The sequence below is a fragment of the Budorcas taxicolor genome, chromosome 4 (assembly GCF_023091745.1).
Source record: "Budorcas taxicolor isolate Tak-1 chromosome 4, Takin1.1, whole genome shotgun sequence".
NCBI lineage: Eukaryota > Metazoa > Chordata > Mammalia > Artiodactyla > Bovidae > Budorcas > Budorcas taxicolor.
The window spans coordinates 45,048,697-45,073,030 of record NC_068913.1 but is presented as its reverse complement, the minus strand read 5'-3'; the positions used below and the strand labels follow the sequence as shown (position 1 = coordinate 45,073,030).

General features: G+C 41.4%; 1 protein-coding gene across 1 annotated transcript in view; it reads right to left on the bottom strand.

The window, feature by feature from the left end:
- The window catches only part of MAGI2 (membrane associated guanylate kinase, WW and PDZ domain containing 2), a 1,481,671-nt gene that overhangs the window by 160,297 nt on the left and 1,297,040 nt on the right, over positions 1-24,334 (bottom strand). Inside the window, exons 14-16 of the mRNA XM_052638336.1 lie at positions 23,764-23,855; positions 15,867-16,059; positions 8,017-8,277 (exon numbers count right to left, since the gene is read on the bottom strand). Of these exons, the coding sequence (XP_052494296.1) occupies positions 8,017-8,277; positions 15,867-16,059; positions 23,764-23,855 (546 nt within the window). The remainder of the gene's footprint in view (positions 1-8,016; positions 8,278-15,866; positions 16,060-23,763; positions 23,856-24,334) is intronic.

Genomic DNA, 24,334 nt, shown 5'->3' with positions numbered 1-24,334 from the left:
AGGGCAGGGCTAGATCACTGTATGAGAGTCCAATCCAACCCTATCTCACCAACATAAATTATGTGACAAATCCTTGAAGAGCATACTACCAGGAATTGTGAGGGATTTAAAGAAATGTCATAATTTCTTGCCCTTAAAGAACTTCCATTTAGGGTTAGCAAAACATATGAAAAGTAAAACAACAGTGAGAGTAATAAGATATAAGATAAAGGAAATCACAGAGCAGTCAACAATCAAGAGGTTAGAAGACAAAGAAAAAACCAACAAAAAACAAAATGAAGAAGATTTCATATAAGAACTGCAGAAAACACTTAAGAAAGAAGGGTGAGGCTTCAGGCAGACTCTCATTCAGAAATTAAGGAGAGATTTCTGAGCTGCTTGTAAGAGATGCTTACTGTTTGGGTAGAAGTCTCTACCTCATGGGCTTCCCTTGTGGCTCAGCTGGTAAAGAATCTGCCTGCAATGTGAGAGACCTGGGTTTGATCCCTGGGTTGGGAAGATTCCCTGGAGAAGGGAAAAGCTACCCACTCCAGTATTCTGGCCTGGAGAATTCCATGGACTGTACAGACCATGGGGTTGCAAAGAGTTGGACATGACTGAGCAAATTTCACTTCTCTACCACACAGGGTTGCTGTGAAAATTAAACATAGTGGAAGATTCTTAGTACAGTACCTGGGGAAAAGCTTGATGACATTTATTAGTGGATAAAAGAAGGTATTTCAAGTGGCAGCAGCCAAAACATGGACTACGGGGGAGGAAAGCAAAAGTTGTGTTTCAGGGGTAACTAAACCAGCTTTGATAGAGCGGAACTGTCAGGAGCTACTGGTAAAAAGTGGCTGTGTTTATATAACTTAGGGTCTTGCATGTAAGAGAGGTGTGTTTGAGGTTTACTCTGTAGATATTTTTTTATCAGGGGTATTATGATCAAGGACTCATTATGGGAAGATTGGATTATACACAGAAAGTGCCACCTTTCTGGATGAACTTTGCTTCATTAAAAACTGCACTCTACTCAGACTGTAGCCCCTGGCTACTTCTTAAAGCAGAAATCAAGTCACACGTACAAATGTGAAAAGGTTGGTTTGCCTTAAAACATATGTACATCAGCGCAGACTGAACACCTTATTATATTTTTTATGTATTAACATGTAGATTTTCTAGAAGATTAGGAAGACATTTGCTTATCATATGGTTTTATGAGTTACATTTAGAAGCGGATATTTGAGGGAAAACTAGTGTTTTATATTTAGTCTTCTGCTCCACCATAGTTCTTCTGTTACAAAAGCACCACATTAATGGTGTGGATGAAATCATCATACCTCCTTAGCGAACTACTTTTAGCATAAAACTCAAAGCAAAAGCCACTATGTCATTAAAGGAATTCAAAGTAGAGATTCACTCAAGGATTAAGGGAATATTTTAGTTTATCATGAGAAACACGGGGCTGGAAGAAGCACAAGCTGGAATCAAGATTGCTGGGAGAAATATCAATAACCTCAGATATGCAGATGACACCACCCTTATGGCAGAAAGTGAAGAGGAACTAAAAAGCCTCTTGATGAAAGTGAAAAAGGAGACTGAAAAAGCTGGCTTAAAGCTCAACATTCAGAAAACGAAGATCATGGCATCTGGTCCCATCACTTCATGGGAAATAGATGGGGAAACAGTGGAAACAGTTTCAGACTTTATTTTTCGGGGGTTCCAAAATCACTGCAGATGGTGACTGCAGCCATGAAATTAAAAGACGCTTACTCCTTGGAAGGAAAGTTATGACAAACCTAGATAGCATATTCAAAAGCAGAGACATTACTTTGCCAACAAAAGTCCGTCTAGTCAAGGCTATGGTTTTTCCTGTGGTCATGTATGGATGTGAGAGTTGGACTGTGAAGAAAACTGAGCGCCGAAGAATTGATGCTTTTGAACTGTGGTGTTGGAGAAGACTCTTGAGAGTCCCTTGGACTGCAAGGATATCCAACCAGTCCATTCTGAAGGAGATCAGTTCTGGGTGTTCTTTGGAAGGAATGATGCTAAAGCTGAAACTCCAATACTTTGGTCACCTCCTGTGAAAAGTTGACTTATTGGAAAAGACTCTGATGCTGGGAGGAATTGGGGGCAGGAGCAGAAGGGGATGGAAGAGGATGAGATGGCTGGATGTCATCACTGACTTGATGGACATGAGTTTGAGTGAACTCTGGGAGATGGTGATGGACAGGGAGGCCTGGCGTGTTGTAGTTCATGGAGTCGCAAAGAGTCGGACATGACTGAGTGACTGAACTGAACTGAACTGAAGAACTCTGAAAGGGAACTTGCTTTTGCAAACCAATGACAGAGAAACCAACAAGATTCACTTTCTAATTCCACTGCATGGGTATAACTTCAGAAACCTTCTGGCAACGACTTCTGGGGTATTGTTGATTTAGAAAAGGCCAGGGTCCCAGCAGTAGTACAAGTAGCACCAATTGCCTCTATTTTTAAGGTGATCACTGAACGAACCTCAGTATAGAGTTTGGAAGAAAACACACTGCTATAACCCAAAGCAATAAAATGTAAGATGGGCCGCTCACTGATTGCTGATGTTTGTGTGTCCGTGCTAAGTCACTTTAGTTGTGTCTGACTCTTTGTGACCTTATGGACTGTAGCCCACCAGACTCCTCTGGTCATGGGATTCTCCAGGCAGGACTACTGGAGTGGGTTGCCTGGCCTCTTCCAGGGGATCTTTCTGACCCAGGGATTGAAACGGCGTCTCTTACGTCTGCTGTATTGGCAGGAGGATTCTTTACCACAATGCCACCTGGGAAGCCCCTCAAAGGCCTCACTTTAGGGCAGACCTTTGTGACTATGGGACATTAAAACGAGTGTTCCACTGAAGGTTCCAGGTATGCCAAGAGCAGCGGCTTCCCGAGGATGGCCGGCTGAGGTGAAGGGCAGAGCCCCGTGGCATGGCTGTCTTTTGCCTCCATCAGCCTCCTTCATTTTACCTCAGTGCAATATACAAATGCTATAATTTTATAAGTGAAAGAAGGAGGGAAATCTTGCCTTAAAATGCCTTAAAAGGGGAGCTAGTTACATATGTTTAAGAGCTTAATGTTTAAGGTATGTTCAGATCATTTCCTGACAAAGGATAAGATGAACAAAAGAAATGAAAGTGTGAGGAGCACTCTAAAAATATAACAAAAATGAAAGTTTTAACAGAAGTTTAAAGTGATAACTTAAGACAATGAAAAATATAAGTCAGGCCTCAAACTTATCCAAGGCTTTTCACACACAGACAAACCTAACCTAATATCTTATTTCCATGATGATTCATGGCATAATATAATTTAGAGCTGAAAGAGGCTACTAAGACCATTTTTCCTGATCACGTACACAAGGAATGGGCACAGGAAAACCAAGTGACTCACTCAAGGGACACAATAGTCAGTGGATGAGCTGGAGAGAGGCTCGGACTTGTTGTCCAATGCACTTTTCATTTCTTTTGAATCTCTGTGTGTTAGGGCAAAACTATAGATGTCTTGGTTTTAGGTTTTAATTTGCACCTCTCCTAAACTCAAATGAATATTCAATGGCTGCATGGTTGGCGGGCTGAGGTTAGGTGGGAAAAAAATTTCTTTATCGATTGTTCCGTTTTATTTCATCCTTTTTGGTAAATTACACTTAAAATGTCACAAAAGGGCCACTGGATAAGCTTCTGAATCTCTAGAATAACTTTTCAACACCAGGGCCTATGGATATCATTAAGAACTTTGCGAGTCATCACGGCATTTTACCAAAGTAAAACTAACTTTTCCCTAGAATATCAGATTGCAGGGGGCATTAGGGAAAGTCAACAATGACCTAGTCTGTACTCCCCACCTGTGCCAGAGAAAGTTCACGTGAGGGAAAAAAGATTTTCCACTCTGGCCCAGAGCTGAAAGATGAAGAGCCAGCACTGTGCTGACCAGTGAGGCATTTCCAGTAAAGAAACGGAAGCCAGTTGATGACACTGGGACAATGTGAATAAGGGAAAGAAAGGCTGAAGTGTTTGCCCTTGTACTGCTCCTGCCTGGGTTGGGTTACGGTTGCTGTCCTGAGCATGCTTGACCTTCAGTTTGTTTGCACCTAAGTTTATGAATTTGCTCAACAGGCTGCCGGCCTCCACCACCGATGTCCGAGATGCCCAGGCATGTTGACTCCATACATTTCAACATAACCTTCCTCATAGGTTTTATAAGAGCAGGACACTAAACACCACTTTATTTTATCAGTTGTGTCAAAGCCCTTCTTGGGAACCGCTGGTGGGAAAATAGGTTTTGAGGTCAGAGCAGGAAGCATCTGTGGTGACAGGTTATAGCTCTATAATAAAACCAGGATGTCAGACTCAGACCTTTCACTAGGGAGGCCCAAAGACTGACCTGCCAACCCCACTGCACGTGGCCACTGGGGCATTTTTATAGAGCAGGCATCTGATCCACTCTGAGTCAGAAGCCTTCCTGAGCCTTCTTTATCCTGGGTACAAAACCTCAGCAAGCATGACAGGAGAGTCAGTCATGGGCAGCAAATGCCTTGAACGTTTCCAGTTCTAGAGAAACTTCTAACATTACTTCCAACTTTCAATGTTTATCAATAACATGGCCATGAATAGCTTTCTATATAAAATTTTTTTTAATCCTTTCAAACACTTTTAAGTGCAAATGTCTGTTACAGTTCACTGTTACCCTAGGTTCTGGTTTGCAAACCACTTTGTTTTCCCTTGAGTTCAATTTTAAGGTCTGAAAAACAAAAACAGTATTTTGGATAACGGGACAAAATGTTCAGGAAGCTTGCTGGTTTTCAAAGTTCCCAATTGGTTGGTTAAACATCTGGCCTCCCTGACAAAGTTGCCACCCGGACTGAAGAAGCTGGGGAAGGGAATGCTTTCTTTATCTGGAGGGCAGGGAAGCTTACACAGGGTCTCCATATCTCTGCTCTTCTTTGATACAGTCAATAGAGACGTCAGGTTTGCAGGATAGTCTAAAAGGTACAGCCTTGAGTCTGCATTCTGACGTCTGCCGCGCCTCTTCTAGTCCATTGGTTAGTGAAGTCTGGGGAGACTTCCTGCCTGAAGCCTCAGCAAGGTCTGCTGGTCTGCTGTGTCGACACTGCTGGCTCTTACTGCCCCTACTGCTGGCCCAGGGGATCGGGAAGACTCTGCACCCAGAAGGTCAGCATGGGAGAGGGGGCGCTGGCCCTCAGAGATGCTCATCTGTGGCTCAGATTTAGCTGCTTTGGGAGAGTGGGGGGCACTGACAAATGGCAGGCTGAACTGACAGCCAGCATGAACTCTGCACTCCGAGAAGAGTGAGCCGATTGCAGTGATGATTCCTAGCAGGCAAGGTGGTCAAGGCAGCAACAAGGGCATACTTAGTGCTTACTCTGGGCCAGAGTTTTTCTAAGCACTTATATGTACTAATTCCCTCAACCCTCATAGCAACCTGATAACACAGGTATTAGAATTACTTTCTCTTTTCATTCAAGGAAACTATAAAGTCCAAAAAGGTTGTGAAATTTCTTCAAGGTCACACAGCTAGTAAGTGACAAGCCAGGTTTCAGATGCAGGCAGTATGATTATACCCACGCCACTTCCTCGCCTAAATGTGATGGTACACCTATCAAAGGCATAAATAACAGCGCCTGTCTGTTAAGGAAAGCATTTCAGTAGCCTTACAAATAAACTACAAATGTGTTCAAGATCTTGTGCTCAGATAAGAAACTAAGAGAAACATGACACAGCCCCGGGAATGACTGTGACTCCTGACAGCATCAGATTCTCCCAGTCTCCCAGAGCCCAGGGAACCTTGATCTTCTGACAGTGGCTGTGTGGCACAAGAAGGAGGTGCTTAGCCTTTCTCTCCAAAATTGGAGTTGAAAATTATTATGAAAGTTAAGTATAAAAGAGTATTAGGTCTAGGAACCTTTTAGCTGCATGTTGCAAATTATAGGCTGTAAACACTATGTGCTATCAGTGTAATTGCTACTCTTCCCATGGAACATAGGGACAGTGTGTGTTTCAATTTTCTTAAATTGAAAAGAAATAAATATGTGAAAAAGAAGAAGCTAAGAAGTATCATGAACGCTAGAATCTATTTCCACTCTTCAGGGTGATATAAAATAATACCATTTCAAAAAGGGGTAGAATTACTCTTTTGAGGTCAGTCTAATGTCACTTGGCAGAAAGAAAAATCCACATTTAATTGTAAGCACTGGTACCTGGTGTTCTCCAAATCTGTCCATGCATGGATCTTCTCTGCAAGAGAAAAATCATCTGTGGCTTCTTTACGTAATAAGTGCATGTGTGTACGTACACACATCCTCCTATACATTTAGCAATTATGCTGTTACACTTCATATAAAAATGAGACCTTATGTACATACTTAACACTCTCATTGTGGCAGTATACTTTGTTTTACTGCAGTCCTTTAGGTATCCTGTCCCAACAAACAATTTGAATGACTGGAATAGCTACAAAAGCTCTCTGTGAATGTTTTCCCCAAGTGTAAATTATTGGAAAACTATTTATATAATTCATGAAAATCTTTAGTCTTGTGTTCTTTTAATCTTGGTGAATCCACCACACTGACAGAATCCTGCTTTTACTCTACACTTAAAGACTGGATTTATTTCTTTGGCTTATCATGAAGAAAAAGATAAGTGAAATTGTACTTTCAGATGTATGCAATTTAGCTTCCATACATATTCAACGAGGTTTAATGCTTCTATAGTTTCCACTCTTGAATTTGTCAAAGCTAAAGCTAAACAGGGCAATTCTCTGGCATTTAGTCCTGGTAGTATTTTGCTAACATTATCATAAAAAGTTCATATTCATGCTCAACAATTTGATTTCTTGAGCATGTTTGACATCTGTACCCCCTGCCATGTGCTGGGAACAACCACAATTCATACAAAATTTAGGACCACAACATGACTCAATTATTGTTTTTTTTCCCCTCTTATTGCTCTCTGTTATGGTGTTTCTATTCACACCATTTTGGGCTAAATCACTTCAACATAAAAATCGAACAAGTTTTCCTATCACTTCCGTCCTATTGCTTGCGGGCTGACAAGTAACTTTTGAAATAGTGTGGCTGAAAGAAAAACCACTGCAGAAGCTGAGAATCTGCAAAGATGCTTGATCAGAAGAGAAATATAACCTCTGGCTGTCACCTGTTGTACAGACTCTTGGAACCAGAGATTTGGAGGAACCTCTGAAGGTAAAATCATCCACTTCCCCCATTCCACAACTTCTACCCTAAGGGAAGGTACTAGAACCTCTGGGCCTCCAGGGCTGTCTTATTAAGTTATTTACTTATTGTAAAATTTATTTATTTTTTTACTAAAATATAGTTGACTTACAATAATACATTAGTTCCAGGTGCACAGCACAGTGATTTGATATTTTATCCATTACAGAATATCAGCACAATCCACAGGACTCGTTTAAAGGCCTCCTCACTGTGTCTCACATTTCCACTCCAGCTCTCTTTCCTCTGATTTCATTTTTAACAAGTAGCTGAATTCATCTTCTAAAAATATTAAGTTAGATATCTGTCTACCATTTAAAACCTTCCAATGGCTCCCAAAGATTTAATCTATAATCTACACTCCTTCCCAAGGGTGTATGAGGCCCTGCATGGCCTAGCTCCTGCAAAGTTCTATGTCTTGGTCTCACTCTATGGAACAGGAGTGCCCCTTTCCTCACATCAAGACTCCTACATCACTCTGCTTTATTTTCTTCCCAGTATAAAACGAATGAAGAGCTTTCATGGAGGTTGTGGGTTTGGGGGGACATCAGTGGTAGTCGTGCATTCTTTCTAAGCCAAAGTCAGCAGTTTGACTGGTCAAGTATTAAAGATGCCTTAGTTGTGACCGTAGCCTGTGACTTTCAGGCTGCACATTTATTTATGAACACAACAGTTCTCTGGTCTGCTTGTCTGGGATCCCCACCATCAGACAATGAAAAGATGACTTCTTATTCAAAAGCAGGCAGAGCAGTCACTTACTTATAGTGGATCCAGACTCTGGCCTGTTCAGGGAGCTGATGATGACAAAGCCGAAACCCTCATTCTCTTTGCGGTGAATGACCACGTCGCTGGTCTGCAGGCTGTGGGAGGCGAAGCCTTCAGGGGGAGAGGCGTTGCTGGTGGGGACGGCATGGTTACTGTTGCTGTAGGTGTTGGTGTAGGTTGCGTAGTCACTGCGAGGAGAACTGTGGTGGGTCGACACGGAGCCTGGACTCCTCCCATTCTCTGGGCAGGGCTCCCCTGGAACACACATCATACATAGGTACCCGGTTATTTAGCCAGTGTCTGAATGAACGAGCATCTCCTGTGCACTGGGCACTGTTCCAGACACCTGCATTGTTACGAGACTGGTTGACTGGCTTTTATTTTCCCAGTCTCTGGATGTGATGAGTATTTAAAAGGCTATGAACCTGGTTAAGGAGGCCCCTAGGTCTTGTCCCCTTCCACCCTTCTCAGCAAATGCAAGTAAAACCCCTCCTCAAGTCCCCCCTGTGCTGTTACTTGTTTATAAATTCTCCTTGGTAAAAGTACAACTCCCTTAGACAACATCTAGTTTGAAATATAGGGCTTCTTAGTTTCATGATAATAATTGATCTTAAGACAGATCATAAAAGGCCATCAAACAGGTAGACAGAATCCTAAACTGTACTACACATAAAACTTACTTAAAGAACTAGTACAAAATATGCATCTTCAAAGTCCACCCAAGAAGTTGTTTCAGTAGATAAATGAACAACTGAGCCCAGGAATTTAGATGAGGTTTCAAGGTCACACTTTAAGAAATGCTGATTGTAGCTGGGGCTAACAGGGTATGTCCATGTAAGAGACCTATTGCAATTTTACTAAACAGCCATGGTCTTATTTAATATTGTGAGACCCTGTTAGCCTTGAAGTGTTAATTCACTTTGTATAGGTGGGAAACACTTACCTTGCTCACTCTAGGATCAAATCGAACAATGATATCAGGCTAAGGAATGATGAACTTTGAATCTCTAAGGGAGGTGTTAGAAGCCTTGTTCATTTACATTCTGTATGATTACAAAATATAGTTTATATCAACCAGATAAACCAAGCCAATACTTCCATGAGAAAGTAAGTATATTTTCAGGGGGAAATGACAGAAAGTTGGCAGCCAAGAGAAGCTAGGTTTTAAATTGAAAGTTGTGATCTCTCCATTTTCATTTCTAATTTTATTGATTTGATTTTTCTCTCTTTGCTTCTTGATGAGTCTGGCTAGTGGTTTGTCAATTTTATTTATCCTTTCAAAGAACCAGCTTTTGGCTTTGTTGATTTTTGCTATGGTCTCTTTTGTTTCTTTTGCATTTATTTCTGCCCTAATTGTTAAGATTTCTTTCCTTCTAAAAAAAAAAAAAAATTGAAAGTTGATCTATCATCCAAGAAAGAATTTTGTTATTTTACAATAATACTTAGGTTCTGGTATTCTGATGAAAAAAAAAAAAAAAACCTTAAGCAGGCATGTAGAAGGCTGTAATTAGAAAAATGGCCATTTCATCTCCATCTTACTATTTGATTCAGTTTAGTCGCTCAGTCGTGTCCGACTCTTTGTGACCCCATGGACTGCAGCATGCCAGGCCTCCCTGTCCATCTGTACTCAAAAGATATTTATGGAATAGAGGGACATTAAGATTGAAAATAATGATGAAAATAATGATAATTAATGATTCCTTTTTGGGTCTTTAGATATGGTTTCCTATCTAGCATACTGGAAGTTGTCTCATATGGCAAGTTAAAAATAATTAGCCAAAGTTCCAATGAGCGCTTCTTACTTAAGCTGCAATTACATTCTGAAATGAAAAATCATTTCATTTCAAAAATCAAAGTCAGTTCAAAAATCAGGGAGCAAGGGCACTGACTATAAGAGATGTTTTGTTACACTGATACATACAGAAAAGGGAAATGCATTTACTAAAATACTTAGTTTTACAAATGATCTTTATAAAAATGTATTCATTTCTCATGTGTAAGTACAAAATGAAGAAGATCCAGGCTGCTGCTTATTATCACTTGATAAATTTGAATTTTCTGTGATATTTACTCAATCAGGTTTTAATAAAATAAAGCAAATAGATGCCATTCATTGTAAGAAATGTACTGAAGTGATAAAAGAAAAACATCAAAAAATGTCAATGTCAAAGCTTTTTCTTCTTTTCTACCAGGATTTCAAACTGCCTGTAAAATGAACCCTCACCACCAGAAAACATCATCCAAAGACAAGCTGTTACTGTCCTGGTGAAGCACACATGTCCTTTATCAGTCCTTGCACAAGTTGGAAATAAAGTGATTAGAGATAGTCAGGAAGAAGAAAAACAAACAATTATTATGCTGCAACATTAAATTGAAAAGCTCCCCAAGTTACTGGACCAAATCAGTAACTAAATGTCATAGGCAGTGACAAGAAATATCTCATTTTCTGGCTGTCATATTTTAGGGGGTTGGGAGCTGCAGTCGTCGGTACAGCAGCAACAAAGAAAAATTATCCGTCTTTGCAGTAAATGACTCACAGTGGCTCTGCCACTGGTTCTAAAGGGAGAAAGAAAGACAATCATTGTCTAAGTCAATGCAAGTGGTCCCCGGGTGAGTGAAGGAGTCAAATACATTAACAGAATACATTTCTATTGCTTCTGGATGTCTCTTTCATCCTCTCCAACAATGTTCTTTAGCTTTAACACCACGAGCACATTTAAAACCAGGGAGTTAAGACGACTTCCAACGATTGGCTTTGAGGAATAGAACTGATTCTACACCATTTTTCTACCTGGCTGTCTCTAGACCCAAATGAGCCTGTCTTCTTTACAACAACACTTCCTGGTATGGAGCATGAATAACATTGTTTTAGAATAATTTAGTAAAATGTCAGAAAGTGACTGAATACCATGTGCATTAAAAAAAAATACTAATTTCCAGTATCCCTGACTCATCCTTCTGGCTTACAGCCAAATGAGTATACAAAATTCAGTCACTTAATATCTACTCAAATCAAATAATTAATTTTGAGGTTTAGCTTCTGTTTGTCCTCACCAGTCATACTGGAAATCATCACTGTGCTTACTGGGAGACAGAGTCTGTTTGGGAAGGCAGGTGTCATTGATAATGTCCTCCAGGTTGAGGTAGTTTTGAAAAGAATAGTCAAGTGCTGGCCAGGAGCTGCTCCTGGTCTGCAGACCTATTAATGATTCCTGCACAGTGCTGGCCTAGAGTTCATTAAATGATTATTAAAATTAATTGGCAATATTTTTAAATAGGGGGATTTTACAGAAAGCTGGATTTCTAGTTTCTCTTGAAATATTTGGTTCCTCTGTCCATGGGATTCTTCAGGCAAGAATACTGGAGTGGGTTGACATGCCCTTCTCCAGGGGATCTTCTAGACCCAGGGATCGAACCCACGTCTCTTTACGTCTCCTGCATTGGCAAGTGGGTTTTTACCACTAGCACCACCTGGGAAGCTTCCAGTAATCAATTAGAGCTGGGCAATTTTCCTGCCCCATGACTGAGTATGAAATGTGCAAGGCCCCACAGTCTCAACTACTCCCCAGTGTCTCCTGTACATTCCTGATTTACTCATTTACCCGTGGAGTGAGGAGCATGCAGGGCCAAAGAGGCTTGTTTAACCAGAGTCCTTGTTTCCCTTCAAGATCACCCACTGGGTATCACAATTCTCAGACTCTGTAACCAAGCATCCCCTGCCTGCTTTCAGGGTGGGCCTGGGTCTCTTCTCAGGACTGTCCCCCGTAAGTATGACAGCCCTGCAGATGTGTGAGTCTTAAAGCGGCCGAGGCGATGGGGTCTGTGCGTGGTAGAGCTTAGATATGTGCGCTAGAGTGTCCACAGGCATATCCCTGTGGTGCCCTTCCCATGTCAGGGGCTGGCCCACCCACAGGCATTTGATTTTATGTACTTCTGCTTTATGCTCAACAGGGCAGACAACTTATTTAAATGCTTACAGACAAAGAATAAGGGACTGAATTTAGAACTGACAAGAAGTATAGCAGTCAGGAGCAGGAAATTCACTCTAGTCACTGACTAAACTTCTCACCCAGTTGTAAAGAAGACTTTCCCCTTTCTCAGCATCAGGCCAAGAATCATACTTTCCCTTGAAAGTGAAAGTCGCTCAGTTGTGTCCGACTCTTTGGGAACCCGTGGCCTGTACAGGCCATGGAATTCTCTAGGTCAGGATTCTGGAGAGGGTAGCCTTTCCCTTCTCCAGGTGATCTTCCCAACCCAGGGATCGAACCCAGGTCTCCCACATTGCAGGCGGATTCTTTACCAGCTGAGCCACAAGGGAAGCCCATACTTTCCCTTAGGTGTTAGTGAAAAGATGCTGATAGATTTAAGATGGACTCTAACAAGTTCTGAGTGAGTCATAAAACTTTCTTGTACATCAGCTCTAGATTTACACTTTATGAAACTCCTCAGAGACACTCTTCTCTCAGATGAATAGTATGTATTCAAAATAATGTGTCACTATGTCGAGCATCTCAAAGCTGAGACATATAAATATTTATACTTTCAGTGTAACAATTAAAGCCACTCTTCTACTATCCTTGGGGAAAAAGCAGCTAAACACTGGAGCGAGTGGCATGGATAAGACAAATCTCAAAACTAGTTTAAGGTGCAAGATCTGTGCTAAAATTATCTGATAAAATTGGATACATCATTGGATGTTTTCAAGGCTTCCCTGGTGGCTCAGATGGTAAAGTGTCTGCCTGCAATGCGGGAGACCCAGATTCCATTCCTGGGTTGGGAAGATCCTCTGGAGAAGGAAATGGCAACCCACTCCGGCACTCTTGCCTGGAAAATCCCATGGACGGAGGAGCCTGATAGGCTACAATCCATGGGGTCGCAAAGAGTCGGACACAACTGAGCGACTTCACTTTGGATGTTTTCATCCTTTACTCCACGATTTCTCACTTTCAAGTGTCGCGTTTGCCATTGTCTAATTGAAAATTGTGCCTTTCTATCTTTAGTGTGTTATGCATGTAACATACATAATGTATATGTTAACATTTGAAACAGGTTTCTCTATTATTTTCATTTTTGCCCAAAGTAACTAACTGGTCTATATTTCTCATAATCAATGATTTTTTTCCCCTCTCGAGCATCAGCTAGGAAACCACTGCCTAGGGTCTTCTGAGGTGAAGCAGGACATTTGAACAAGCCGAAGCAAGCATAAGGCAGGAGGGTATAATTTCTATGACCTTCCTTCTTTCAGCTCTTCTTCCATTACAGTGCTCCTTTATGCAAGAAGTGGGTGACACTGCCTGTCTTCTTGTTCATCTTCTGTCTCTTCTTTATTTAATTGCTCATTTTGCCTCGGCTTTGAACGATCTCATCATAAGCCAGGCTTGCACCCCCACTGCCTTGGCTTAGGAAAGCATAATAATTTTAACCATGATAATACGAACCCTAGAAATGACATCTCCATTCCCATATCCATTTGCAGCTATCTCTTCTCACTGTTGAAGAAATGGCAGCTATGAAGAAAGGCTGTCTTCCTGTGCATATTTAAAAAATCTGTCCCATCCTATTTCAAGGTACTGACTTTACTATCAAAGTATCCTTTGCTGAACTTAATCGTTTTTAATACTCATAAAGCTTTCAAGGAAGAGTGGGTTGAACTAACTTGGAAACTCTTCTGGTGTGAATGAGCAGTCTGCAGTAGAACGTTTTCAAAAATTAAATGCACTTGAAATGCACTTGAACGCCTAAGTGAGTAAAGTTGGTAAGAACTGCATCAAAGAGCATCTTCATGGAAGTCACACAATCCACAAATTGCAAGAATACATTTTTGCAGTATTTGGCATACACTCCAATAGCTTGGGTTGATTAGAACAAAATTTAATTTGCAATGATCAGCTGGTGGCAAGAAGAGCATGAAATTATGTTGGTGCACTGGTTTTTGCACTTTGCAGTATATTTCCTTGTAAATCAAGTATCTTCCTAATTTATCTTTGGGTTACAGAACATATAACACAGCAAACGTTTTATTAAAAATCATTCTGGAGGGTGAGAGACAGTTAAATGTTAACCAAGCAAACCCTGTCTTCCCTCCTGGCACCTCGCCCAAGGATAAGGCATAATTCAAGGTGCTTTACTTCACTGGGTCAAGTGGTCTGCCATGAATTTCTGAAGATGAATGGCACCTCTTAGCAAAACCTCCATATGATACAAGATCTACAGCAGGCTCTATGGGTAGGAGCTAACAGTACTTCTGACTTAGCCTTTTAAGTGATGGCTCTTGTTCTAAATCTAGTTTCTAGAAGACTCAAAAAGGATTTTTAATTTGACTAGCAAGCCTTATCTTCTTGAGTGGTTTAGAGCCTGTAATTAGCTGGTGGCCTTTTAAAAAATTCAAACGTGTGATGATAATAGCACATGTAGCAGAGTCCTTATGTTAGGGAGTGACATTTGCTAAAGGTCTAATGTTTTGAATTCACTGGACATGGGGTTGGTTGTAGAGGGTGGAGGGGAACTGGAAATGGTATAAAGAAGCCCTGGCTGGAGAGATGGGTCTCTGCACGATCATTGACTCACTGCAGACCGCAGGGTGAGCTACTGAACCCCTGATTTGTCATCTGTTACATGAAGGGTTTCACGTTGCTCTTTCTAAGGTCCCTCCTGATTCTAGCATTGGTCACTCTGTACAAGGAGCAGTAGGTAGCTAAGCAAAGAGGCCAGCAGACTCACGGGGCAGGTGACGGCAGGACATCTTTGGTGCTGTCACTCCCATAGTTCACAGAGAAAAACACTTGTGGTTTGGAACTATATTCCCAATGTTACTGAGTGCTCAGATGGTAAAAAAAAAAAAAAAAGTATAATGCTTGTAATGAACATAATTCTTGCAAATATAAATCTTTTTTGGGGGGAGTTGAGACATGATAAAGAAAGATAAACTGAATCACTATAATATGATAAGAGGGCTGATTTTAAAAGTTTGTCTTTGTGGATTCTCTTATGAAGCTGAGAAAATGGTTGCAAAGGGAATAATTACTTTTAATTTCTCTGTTTCCTAACTTTGGAGTTATATGAACTGTGTTTTCTCAGAGTGACATATAGCTGTATTTCACTAAATCAGGGTAATCATTTTATTGTTACCTTTTATCAGGCTCTATAAAGGAAGCTAGTTTTCCATCCTAGTTGCCTTATTATGGTATCAAAACACTGAGGTTTTTGGCTTGTAAACACAATGAAGAACATTTTCAAAATCTATATTTTTCACTACTATAATGTTCTTCTTATAACTAGCACCTGCTAAAAAGCAAAGAGCATACACATCTTAAATTAGCTCCAGGCTTTGCTAGGAATTTTTTAGTGACTCTATGGAAAATGTCAGCCTCAAAGACTGCTTGCTGATGCTGCTGCTGCTAAGTTGCTTCAGTCGTGTCTGACTGTGTGTGACCCCAGAGATGGCAGCCCACCAGGCTCCCCCGTCCCTGGGATTCTCCAGGCAAGAACACTGGAGTGGGTTGCCATTTCCTTCTCCAATGCATGAAAGTGAAAAGTGAAAGTGAAGTCACTCAGTTGTGTCCGACTCAGCGACTCCATGGACTCCTCCGTTCATGGGATTTTCCAGGCAAGAGTACTGGAGTGGGGTGCCACTGCCTTCTCCGCAAAGACTGCTTAGAAATGTATTATACTAGTGAGGTGAAAATGTGCACTTTCTTCATGGTTACATGTGGAATATCTAGGTTGGTCTTTTCCCTCATAATATGGAAACTGATTTAAAATGTTGTTTCCAGTGTCCTGACCATGACTCACAAAGCATTACATCACCTAACCCCCAACTCCTGCTGCTGGTTTGAGCTACTTACCTCCACATAGCACCTTTCTTCTCACAGTGAGGTTAACCTGCCCATTCCGGGCTGCATGGTGCATAAGGTCAATGACATAGCGGTGGGTCTTTCCAGCCACTGGAATTCCATCCACATAGACAAGCTCATCTCCTGGGTGTAGGCGGCCATCTCTGTCAGCTGAGCCCATGGCGATGACGGCGCCAATCAAAATCTAGAGAAGCAGTGAGAAGAAAAGAACATTTAAGTTTTCAGCTTTCTTTTTCCTTCCTATGTATGTATGTATGTAGTAATTTAGTGGAAGATTTTATACTCTCTACCCTCCATCCTAAAGGAGATCAGTCCTGGGATTTCTTTGGAGGGAATGATGCTGAAGCTGAAACTCCAGTACTTTGGCCACCTCATGAGAAGAGCTGACTCATTGGAAAAGACCCTGATGCTGGGAGGGATTGGGGGCAGGAGGAGAAGGGGACGACAGAGGATGAGATGGCTGGATGGCATCACTGACTCGATGGTTGTGAATTTGAGTGAACTCCGGGAGTTGGTGATGGACAGGGAGGCCTGGTGTGCAGTAATTCATGGAGTCGCAAAGAGTTGGACACGACTGAGTGACTGAACTGAACTGAACTGAACCCACTGAGTACGTACTTGAAAAATGAAAAAGGATGCTCTTTTAACTCTTCCAGGTTGCTAACTCCTCTTAGAGAAACAGATGTTTGAACTTGCTCTTCATAGCCATAAAGTCTGGGGGACACTTGCTAACTGGCTCATAAGTTACCACCCTTAACTCCAAATGTCTGATGCCACTGACACTGCACACGGGCTCTAAAATGAAACAAACTAGGGATGAAATCCTAGCTCCAATTCTTTATTTGTGTGGCCAGGGGCAAGGCCTTTCCGCCTCTGCAAGCCTCAGTTGCTTCACCTGCAAAATGGGGAAATAAAATAATAGGACCTACTCCTATTTATGGAACTGTTGGGAGATGTGAAATAAATAGCACATGGGAAGCATTTAACTTTGCTCAGGGCACATAGTGAGCTCTTGAAAAGTGTCAGGGGAAACTGACTGCTGTGTATTATTAAATTCAGATAAAGGTTCAAAATGCTTTTCATCTTTTTTAATTTTGCTTTGAAAAGCTGGAGGTAAGGAGAAAACAAAACAAAACAAAGCAGAATTCATGGCTGACTTTCCCCGGACAGTTCATTTCAGTTCAGTTCATTTCAGTCGCTCAGTCAAGTCCGACTCTTTATAACCCCATAGACTGAAGCACGCCAGGTCTCCCTGTCCATCGCCGGCTCCTGGAAGTTACTCAAACTCACTTCCATCGACTTGGTGATGCCATGCAACCATCTCATCCTCTGTCATCCCCTTCTCCTCTCACCTACAATCTTTCCCAGCATCAGGGTCTTTTCAAATGAATCAGTTCTTCGCATCAGGAGGCTAAAGTATTGGAGTTTCAGCTTCAACATCAGTCCTTCCAATGAATATTCAGGACTGATTTCCTTTAGGATTGACTGGTTGGATCTCCTTGCAGTCCAAGGGACTCTCAAGAGTCTTCTCCAACACCACAGTTCAAACGCATCAATTCTTCGGCGCTCAGCTTTCTTCACAGTCCAACTCTCGCATCCATACATGACCACTGGAAAAACCATAGCCTTGACTAGATGGACCTTTGTTGGCAAAGTAATATCTCTGCTTTTGAACATGCTATCTAGGTTGGTCATAACTTTCCTTCCAAGGAGGAAGCACATTTTAATTTCATGGCTGCAGTCACCATCTGCAGTGATTTTGGAGCCCCCCCAAATAATGTCTCTCAGTTGAACAGTTTCTCTACTTTAAAAACTCAGTCAAATCTTCTCCAGGGACTTCTGTGGTGATTCAGTGGCTGAGACTCTGAGCTCCCAGTGCAGGGGGCCTGGATTCGATCCCTGGTCAGGGGACTAGATCCCATATGCTGCAAATTAGAGTTCATATGCTGCAATGCAGACTGAAGATCCTGCATACTGAAATGTGCAAAAAAAAAAAAAAAAATCTCCTCCAGATTTTTGCTGTTTCTTTGAATATTTTCTAGGAGCACATCCCTACACAAAGGATGTCGTCAGTTCTGCCTGCTGCCTGCAATGCTCTGCTGTTTAATGACAACTATACCAGGGAGTTTGGAGGTACTCATTTGGGAAACGTGCATACTGTCATAAATCCCTGAACAGAGGATTGCAATGAAAGGCATAACAGGGTAAGTTTTCTTACTTCCCATTAGAAACACTCCAATTAGTGTCCATTAGCAAGGCTTTTTTTTTTTTTTTTCCTGTCACAGAGGAAAGACAATAGCACTAAATATTTTAGTTTTGCTCTTAAATCTACAATTTTTCCAACTCATGGACAATAGAGTTCAAAGGAGTAGATTTTCTTTTGCCAAGTGGCTTAGGCTCACAGTATCTGAAAGCAGTGGCTATCATTAGTCTGATACTATTAGAGAGGCTATATTCTAGGTTGTATTTTAAGTCTTTATAAAAAGATCCTTTGTTCACAGATTGATTTTTTTCAGGCACTAATTTCTCTCAAATCTCAAATCTGTGATTCCAGTTAATCTGCAGTTGGTCCATTGTGACCAGCAGGCTTACATGTCTTCAGGTTTGTCTTCCTACTTGGTCACACTGCTCAGTGTGGTCTGTCAACACAGCCACCAGATTTGAATGTCCAGGCCTTCTCAATGTGTGAAATTATGGTCTAGAGAGTTTTCTTTTTCTCCTGAGGACGTCATATTCTTGGTTCACTGAATAGGAATGAAAATCCACCCTCCCCCCGCCCCACCCCACCACGGCTATTTTTTCCCTATTCCCGGGGGATGGGAATAGGGAAGTGGGGAGTAGGTTTGCTCCCATGTTGAATATTGGTGCTCTGATGACTGATTAATTATTTCTGTCATGGGAATCCCATCTCTGGCTTTGGATTGACTGGGCTGTGCCCATTTGCTGTAGGCCAGCAGTCAGGCAGGCTTCTGATATTTTCCATTTTCCCTTATCATCATGCCAGCCTGAATTTATGAGTTTCTTTCTAAAGATGGTCCAATCTATTCTTCAAAAGACTCAAACCACTATGGAGCACTTCAAAGATTTAGTAAGTGCTTTGTGCAAACCAGTGAAATGAATGTTTATGTTTTTCCACTGCCCTGTGAAGAGCTGCATTTGGCTGGGTTAGCCCAAAGAAAATGCTTCAACCTTTAACTTTCCCGTGTGCCTCAGTGGGAGAGCTTACAGCTAGGAATAGAGAAAAAATGGCTAACGAAATTCTTAGCTTAATTACCACCATTCAGCTGTAACTTTGATTTTAACTCATGAAAAGGAGTTAAAAATACAGGTTACAACTAAGAGCTAACATTGCAATTGGGCCCTCTACAAAAATAGCAAAAGCAAAATTTCACATCAGAAAATTCTCATACCTCTCCCGCTGTGGGAAAACAGCAAAGAAATACTCTTGAAGTTATCTTCTGTATGACTAGTTTAATAGCATCCATTAAACAGAGAATCCCAGTAAAACATCTGTTTTTTCTATTTGCTTGCTGTGATATGAAGTACTCTCCTCACTAAGTAATTCATTTATCTAGCAAATATTCATGGAGTCTAGGGATGCTTCTAGGTGCTAGGAACTCTTCAGTGAACGATAAACAAAAATCCCCATCCTAAAGAGTCATTCCAGTAGTCAGACAGTAAAGAAACATAAAAAAAGTATGTTGTGTGTTAGTAGGCACGTGCTGTGGAAAAAAATACACCAAGGTAGGATGTTGGGTGGGTGTCAACTTTGTGGCTGAGGTGGTGTTAGGGCAGATTAGAGCAGGACTCATTGAGAAGCTGACATCTGAGCAAAGACTGAAGTTCACTGGACACACTTTTTTTTTAAACTTGAAGGCTTAATCTTCAATCTTCGGTTTGTTCCACCAAATCTTACAAATTCACTTATAGTGTATTCAACATAATACTTCAACATAGCTTATTATATATATTGCATAATTATTATATGCATATATATTATTGTATAATTAGACTGTATAATCCATCCTAACTTGTTTCAAAAAAAAAGTTGCTATGGTTAAGAAACAAGCTTGAGCTGAGCTGAGCATGGGGACTGGAGTGGCGTTAGGGCTGCTCACCCATGAGTCATATACAGGAGCCACACTCGCTCCTTCCTTCAGGAGCTGCTGCCTTTGCTGGGAACAGGCTGACCACCTACGCTGTCTTTGCTTCTGGCTCTCACTGCTGGTGTCCTTTAGGCTTTGGCCAATTTGCACCTTCGTGTCCTTTGTTTCACTGCTGACACAGAGCCAGCTCTGTGCATCTATTCAGGAAAGAAAATAACCCACTTTTTTTTTCCTTTAATTCAAATATGCTTTGTACACTTGACACATTTGAGTAGTTTATTTCCTATCTGCCACTGGAACTGCAGGGACTAGATAATCTATGATTCCTTCTTGCACTGTAACTCATATTGACTTCCATAAATATATATATATATATATTCTTATGTTCATCTAAGTTCTTGAAAACATACGTCAGACTATCTGATCCTTTAAATCAGTAGTTCTCAAACTTTACTGTGCACATGAATCACACCGTGAACTTGTTAGAATTCTGCACGTACACTGACAGCCTGATTCTACAGGCCTGAAGTGGAACCTGAGATTCTGCATGCCTACCAAGCTCCCAAGAGGTGCTGGGTGCCTCTGGTCTCTAAATCTGACACACTCTGAACAGTAAGGTTCTGAGTGTTCTCATTTGGTCTGGTGGCCACAGAGTGATACACTGGTCATGTTCTGTGTTCACTGAAGGGCCTTCCCTCCGGTGTCTGGCTTGAGCCTCCTGCCCCATCGCACTGGTCACTTTCCAGGTCTGCTGAGTGCATGGTCAGGGCTCGCTAACCTAATATAGGCTTATATTTTCCTTCTGGCCTTGGTGACCCCTGGCTCCACTGGTTAGTGAGCCTTCCCAGCAAACACTCCACTCTTCACCTCCCTCCGACCTCACTGGATCCTTCAACCTCTGAGGACACTTCAGCCCCACTCATTAGCTTTCTCACTGGTCTTGAGAGAGTTCTTTATCCTGTCTCTCTTGCTTTGGCCCTGAAGAAACAACTCTGCGGAAAAACAGATCAAGAAAGCCTCTCTTCTTTCCCAACCTTCCCCCCTACCCCCGCCCCCGCCCATTCTCCAAACAACTGATCTGGCCTTATCTTTTCAACAGTCTTCTCTAAAAAAGCAAAAGAAGCAAAACCTCAACAGGTCTACTTTGTCTTATAGGCTGTCAGGGCACAGAACAAAATGAAGTATTTGATATGAAATAATAGCAATTCACATTCAAGTGGCTGATATCCCCGTAAGCCAGGGAGAAAACTAACACACACACACACACAAAGAGAACAAAAACTAAGAAACAAACAAGCCCAAACCACCTTTGCAGTCCTTTAAATTAGGCTTTAATTCTTTCCCAATTCTACCTAATGTCAGTCTAAACCCAGCAAGTCTGATCTGCAGTAATCATAGCCCAGGGCAACTTGACAAGGTGGCAAGCAGATTTCAGGCTCTTGCTTTCTGAAACTCTTTCACAAGTTTGCACTGGACCCTCATGCCAAGGCCTGCGTCTATCATCGGCTCTCTCTTTCCATGCACAGTTTTTTTCCACACAGGCCTTTCTCCACTGCAGTGTTTTCCAAGCCTTTTCATCTTGATGCCTTCCCATCTCTTTTCAGATCACAGCTGGAAATCTCATTTTCATTCCTTTGTGGCAATTTTTTATTTCTTTCTATTTCTATTGTTATTTAACTGTGAAAAGTATTTCCTCTTGCAGGAAAAATGCCCATACACTTTGTTTGAGCTGGGGTCCTGCTGTTCATTATTTGCTGAAAGCCGTGCTGTCGTGTTTAATGTGCACCATGAGATTTCAATACCATTTCATCTACATGGAGGCAGAAACCCGTCTGATATAATTTATGAGACCTCCTGCGGTTCGGGACCAAGTCGCCTCCCACGCCTTTCCCTTTGTAGCACAATAGCAACTAACTGAGGCTAGTGCATTTCGGTCGCATGTTATCTCTGGACTTACAGTGAAGGAGAGCAGGAAGGAAAGGCACAAGGGGGATCTTTATGGTAGATTCACCTTTCCTGACATGGGCTTTCAGAGGTGCAACATTCTGGCCTTCAAGACATTACATTCTGGCTTTGAATGCAACAGGGAGATTTAGGCTTCTACTTTATGGTTTAACTGTAAAATTGAAACTTGCAGCCTGATTGTGTTTTAAATTATTCAAATGAAAGAATAAACCAGAGTAAATCCAAAATAAATGCAATAAGGATGATCAGCAAAACTTGTAATCTGAGGAGGCTTATCATAAATACTGGATGCCTGCCCACTGGAGGGGAGAAAGGACAAGAAGCACAAAGTCAATGTTCAGAAGGGTTGGGAACCTGATATCCTGTCTTCTCACCCAGTAGAAAGCTGTCCTGAGGCTGGGTGGCGCATACCGCACTCACACACCTGAGCTTCATTCTGAGCAATATGTGTTTCATTTGGGTAACAATTCCATCGCTTCTGTTGTTACTGCTTTTGTGCCAGGCTAAGTTCAACTAGGCCTTTCCCTTCTTAAACCAGCTGATGCTATGCCTTCCCTGTGACTTAGTCATGCAATCCCTTCTACCTCTCAAGAGGGGGAGATGTGTGAAGGCTATACGGTGCTGTGACCATGGTGCTAGTTTACCCACAAAGCAGACAAGCATGAGCCTATAGGGGTAGGAGTGTCCAGCAAAGTAAGAAGTAAGAATTGTGTATCTCAAAGACTGTATTGAAGTAAGCATTATGAGAACTTGAATTTTGTTACTTCCCCTTACATTTATTTTGCAGTTGAATCTTTTACTTGCATTTGTATATAGGAAAGGACTTGATTGTATTTCGGGGCCTAAAGACCAATTACGAAACTTTTATGAACCTGACTCAGTCTTCTGTGTGTGTATTAGTTGTTTGGTCATGTCCGACTCTTTGCAACCCCGTGAACTGTAGCCCCCCAGGCTCCTCTGTCCATGGGATTCTCCAGGCAAGAACACTGGAGTGGGTAGGCATTCTCTTCTCCAAGGGATCTTCCCAATCCAGGGGTTGAAACCAGATCTCCTGCATTGCAAGCAGATTCTTTACCGTCTGAGTCACTAGGGAAGCCCAACTTAGTCATATTAGGTACTATTTAAGGTACATCCTTTGTATCATAAAACACAATGAGTGCTTTATGGCTATTATTTCGATACATGTTCAGAAGTCTAGCTTTGTTGGTTTTTTTTCTGTATATTAATGAACACTGTTATTTTATGATTTCACTCAGATGTATTTGTACAGAATTTCTTCAGAGCCCTTTCCAAATCCCCAATATTGTGCCAACTGAAGCTGAGTTCATGAACATCCTCTAACTGTAATCACCTAATTCAAATCTGGTGAGACTCTGCAGTGTTGAATTTAATTTAACTTATGTTGATCCCCATGTTTTCTCTCCCCTGTAGTTCTGATTGAAAACATACACAGTTCTGTGGTTCTGAGTCATCTCCTCACATATATCTTCTGTCATATTGCATGTTTATCTGTGAGCTGCTGCCCAAAGAGACTGGGGATCCAATACAATTAAATAACTGAAATATTCAAGAGGAATCCAATCCATTCTAAGAAAGAGTAACGTCTCTCCGTTAATGAAATGTGCATTGATGTATGATGATATAGTGGCATGGAAACACTGGCAAGTTTTGGAAACTTAAATAGCAAGAAACACAAACCTCAGAAATTTTTATGTGAGTCCTAAATGACTTTCTTTTTAGTATCACACTGAATGATATTTCATCTCAGCCATACATATACAATATAACCCAAAGTGTAGAAATAAAGATCAACTCACAGGCTGTCCAGGCTCATCTCCCCCGAGGATTCTGAAGCCAAATCCAGACTCCATCCTGCGAAGGTGAACATCCAGCTCCTTATAATCTGGACCTGGCATAAAGAAGATCCCATTGAGTAATGAATCCTGCCTTTTCCCCACCCCCTGAGGAACTAGACACACCAATGATAAATTAATTTTGTGGATGTGATTAATGAGAGTGCTGTTAAGAGTCAGTGACGAGCATAGAAATAAAAAAAAAAAATATATATATATATATATATATATATGGTGACAAAAAAGTATGCATTCCAAAATTAGGTAGTCTCTGGATTAACAGTGACCAGCCAAGGACATTACTAGCATATTGCCATAGGCAGAAAGAGCACACACATTTTCTGAGTCGGAAAAAAGAAAATCAATGCCTCTGTAATTCTTTATTTTCCTGAAATCATTGAGATTGCCGTCGAAAATTGGCTGCCACTTTAGGGATGTTACTCTGACTAGGATGATTGTTTTAGAAGTATGAGAGAACAGATGGAGACACCCTGGAACTACCTGGTAAAGGATAGTCTAGTAATTTACTAATAGC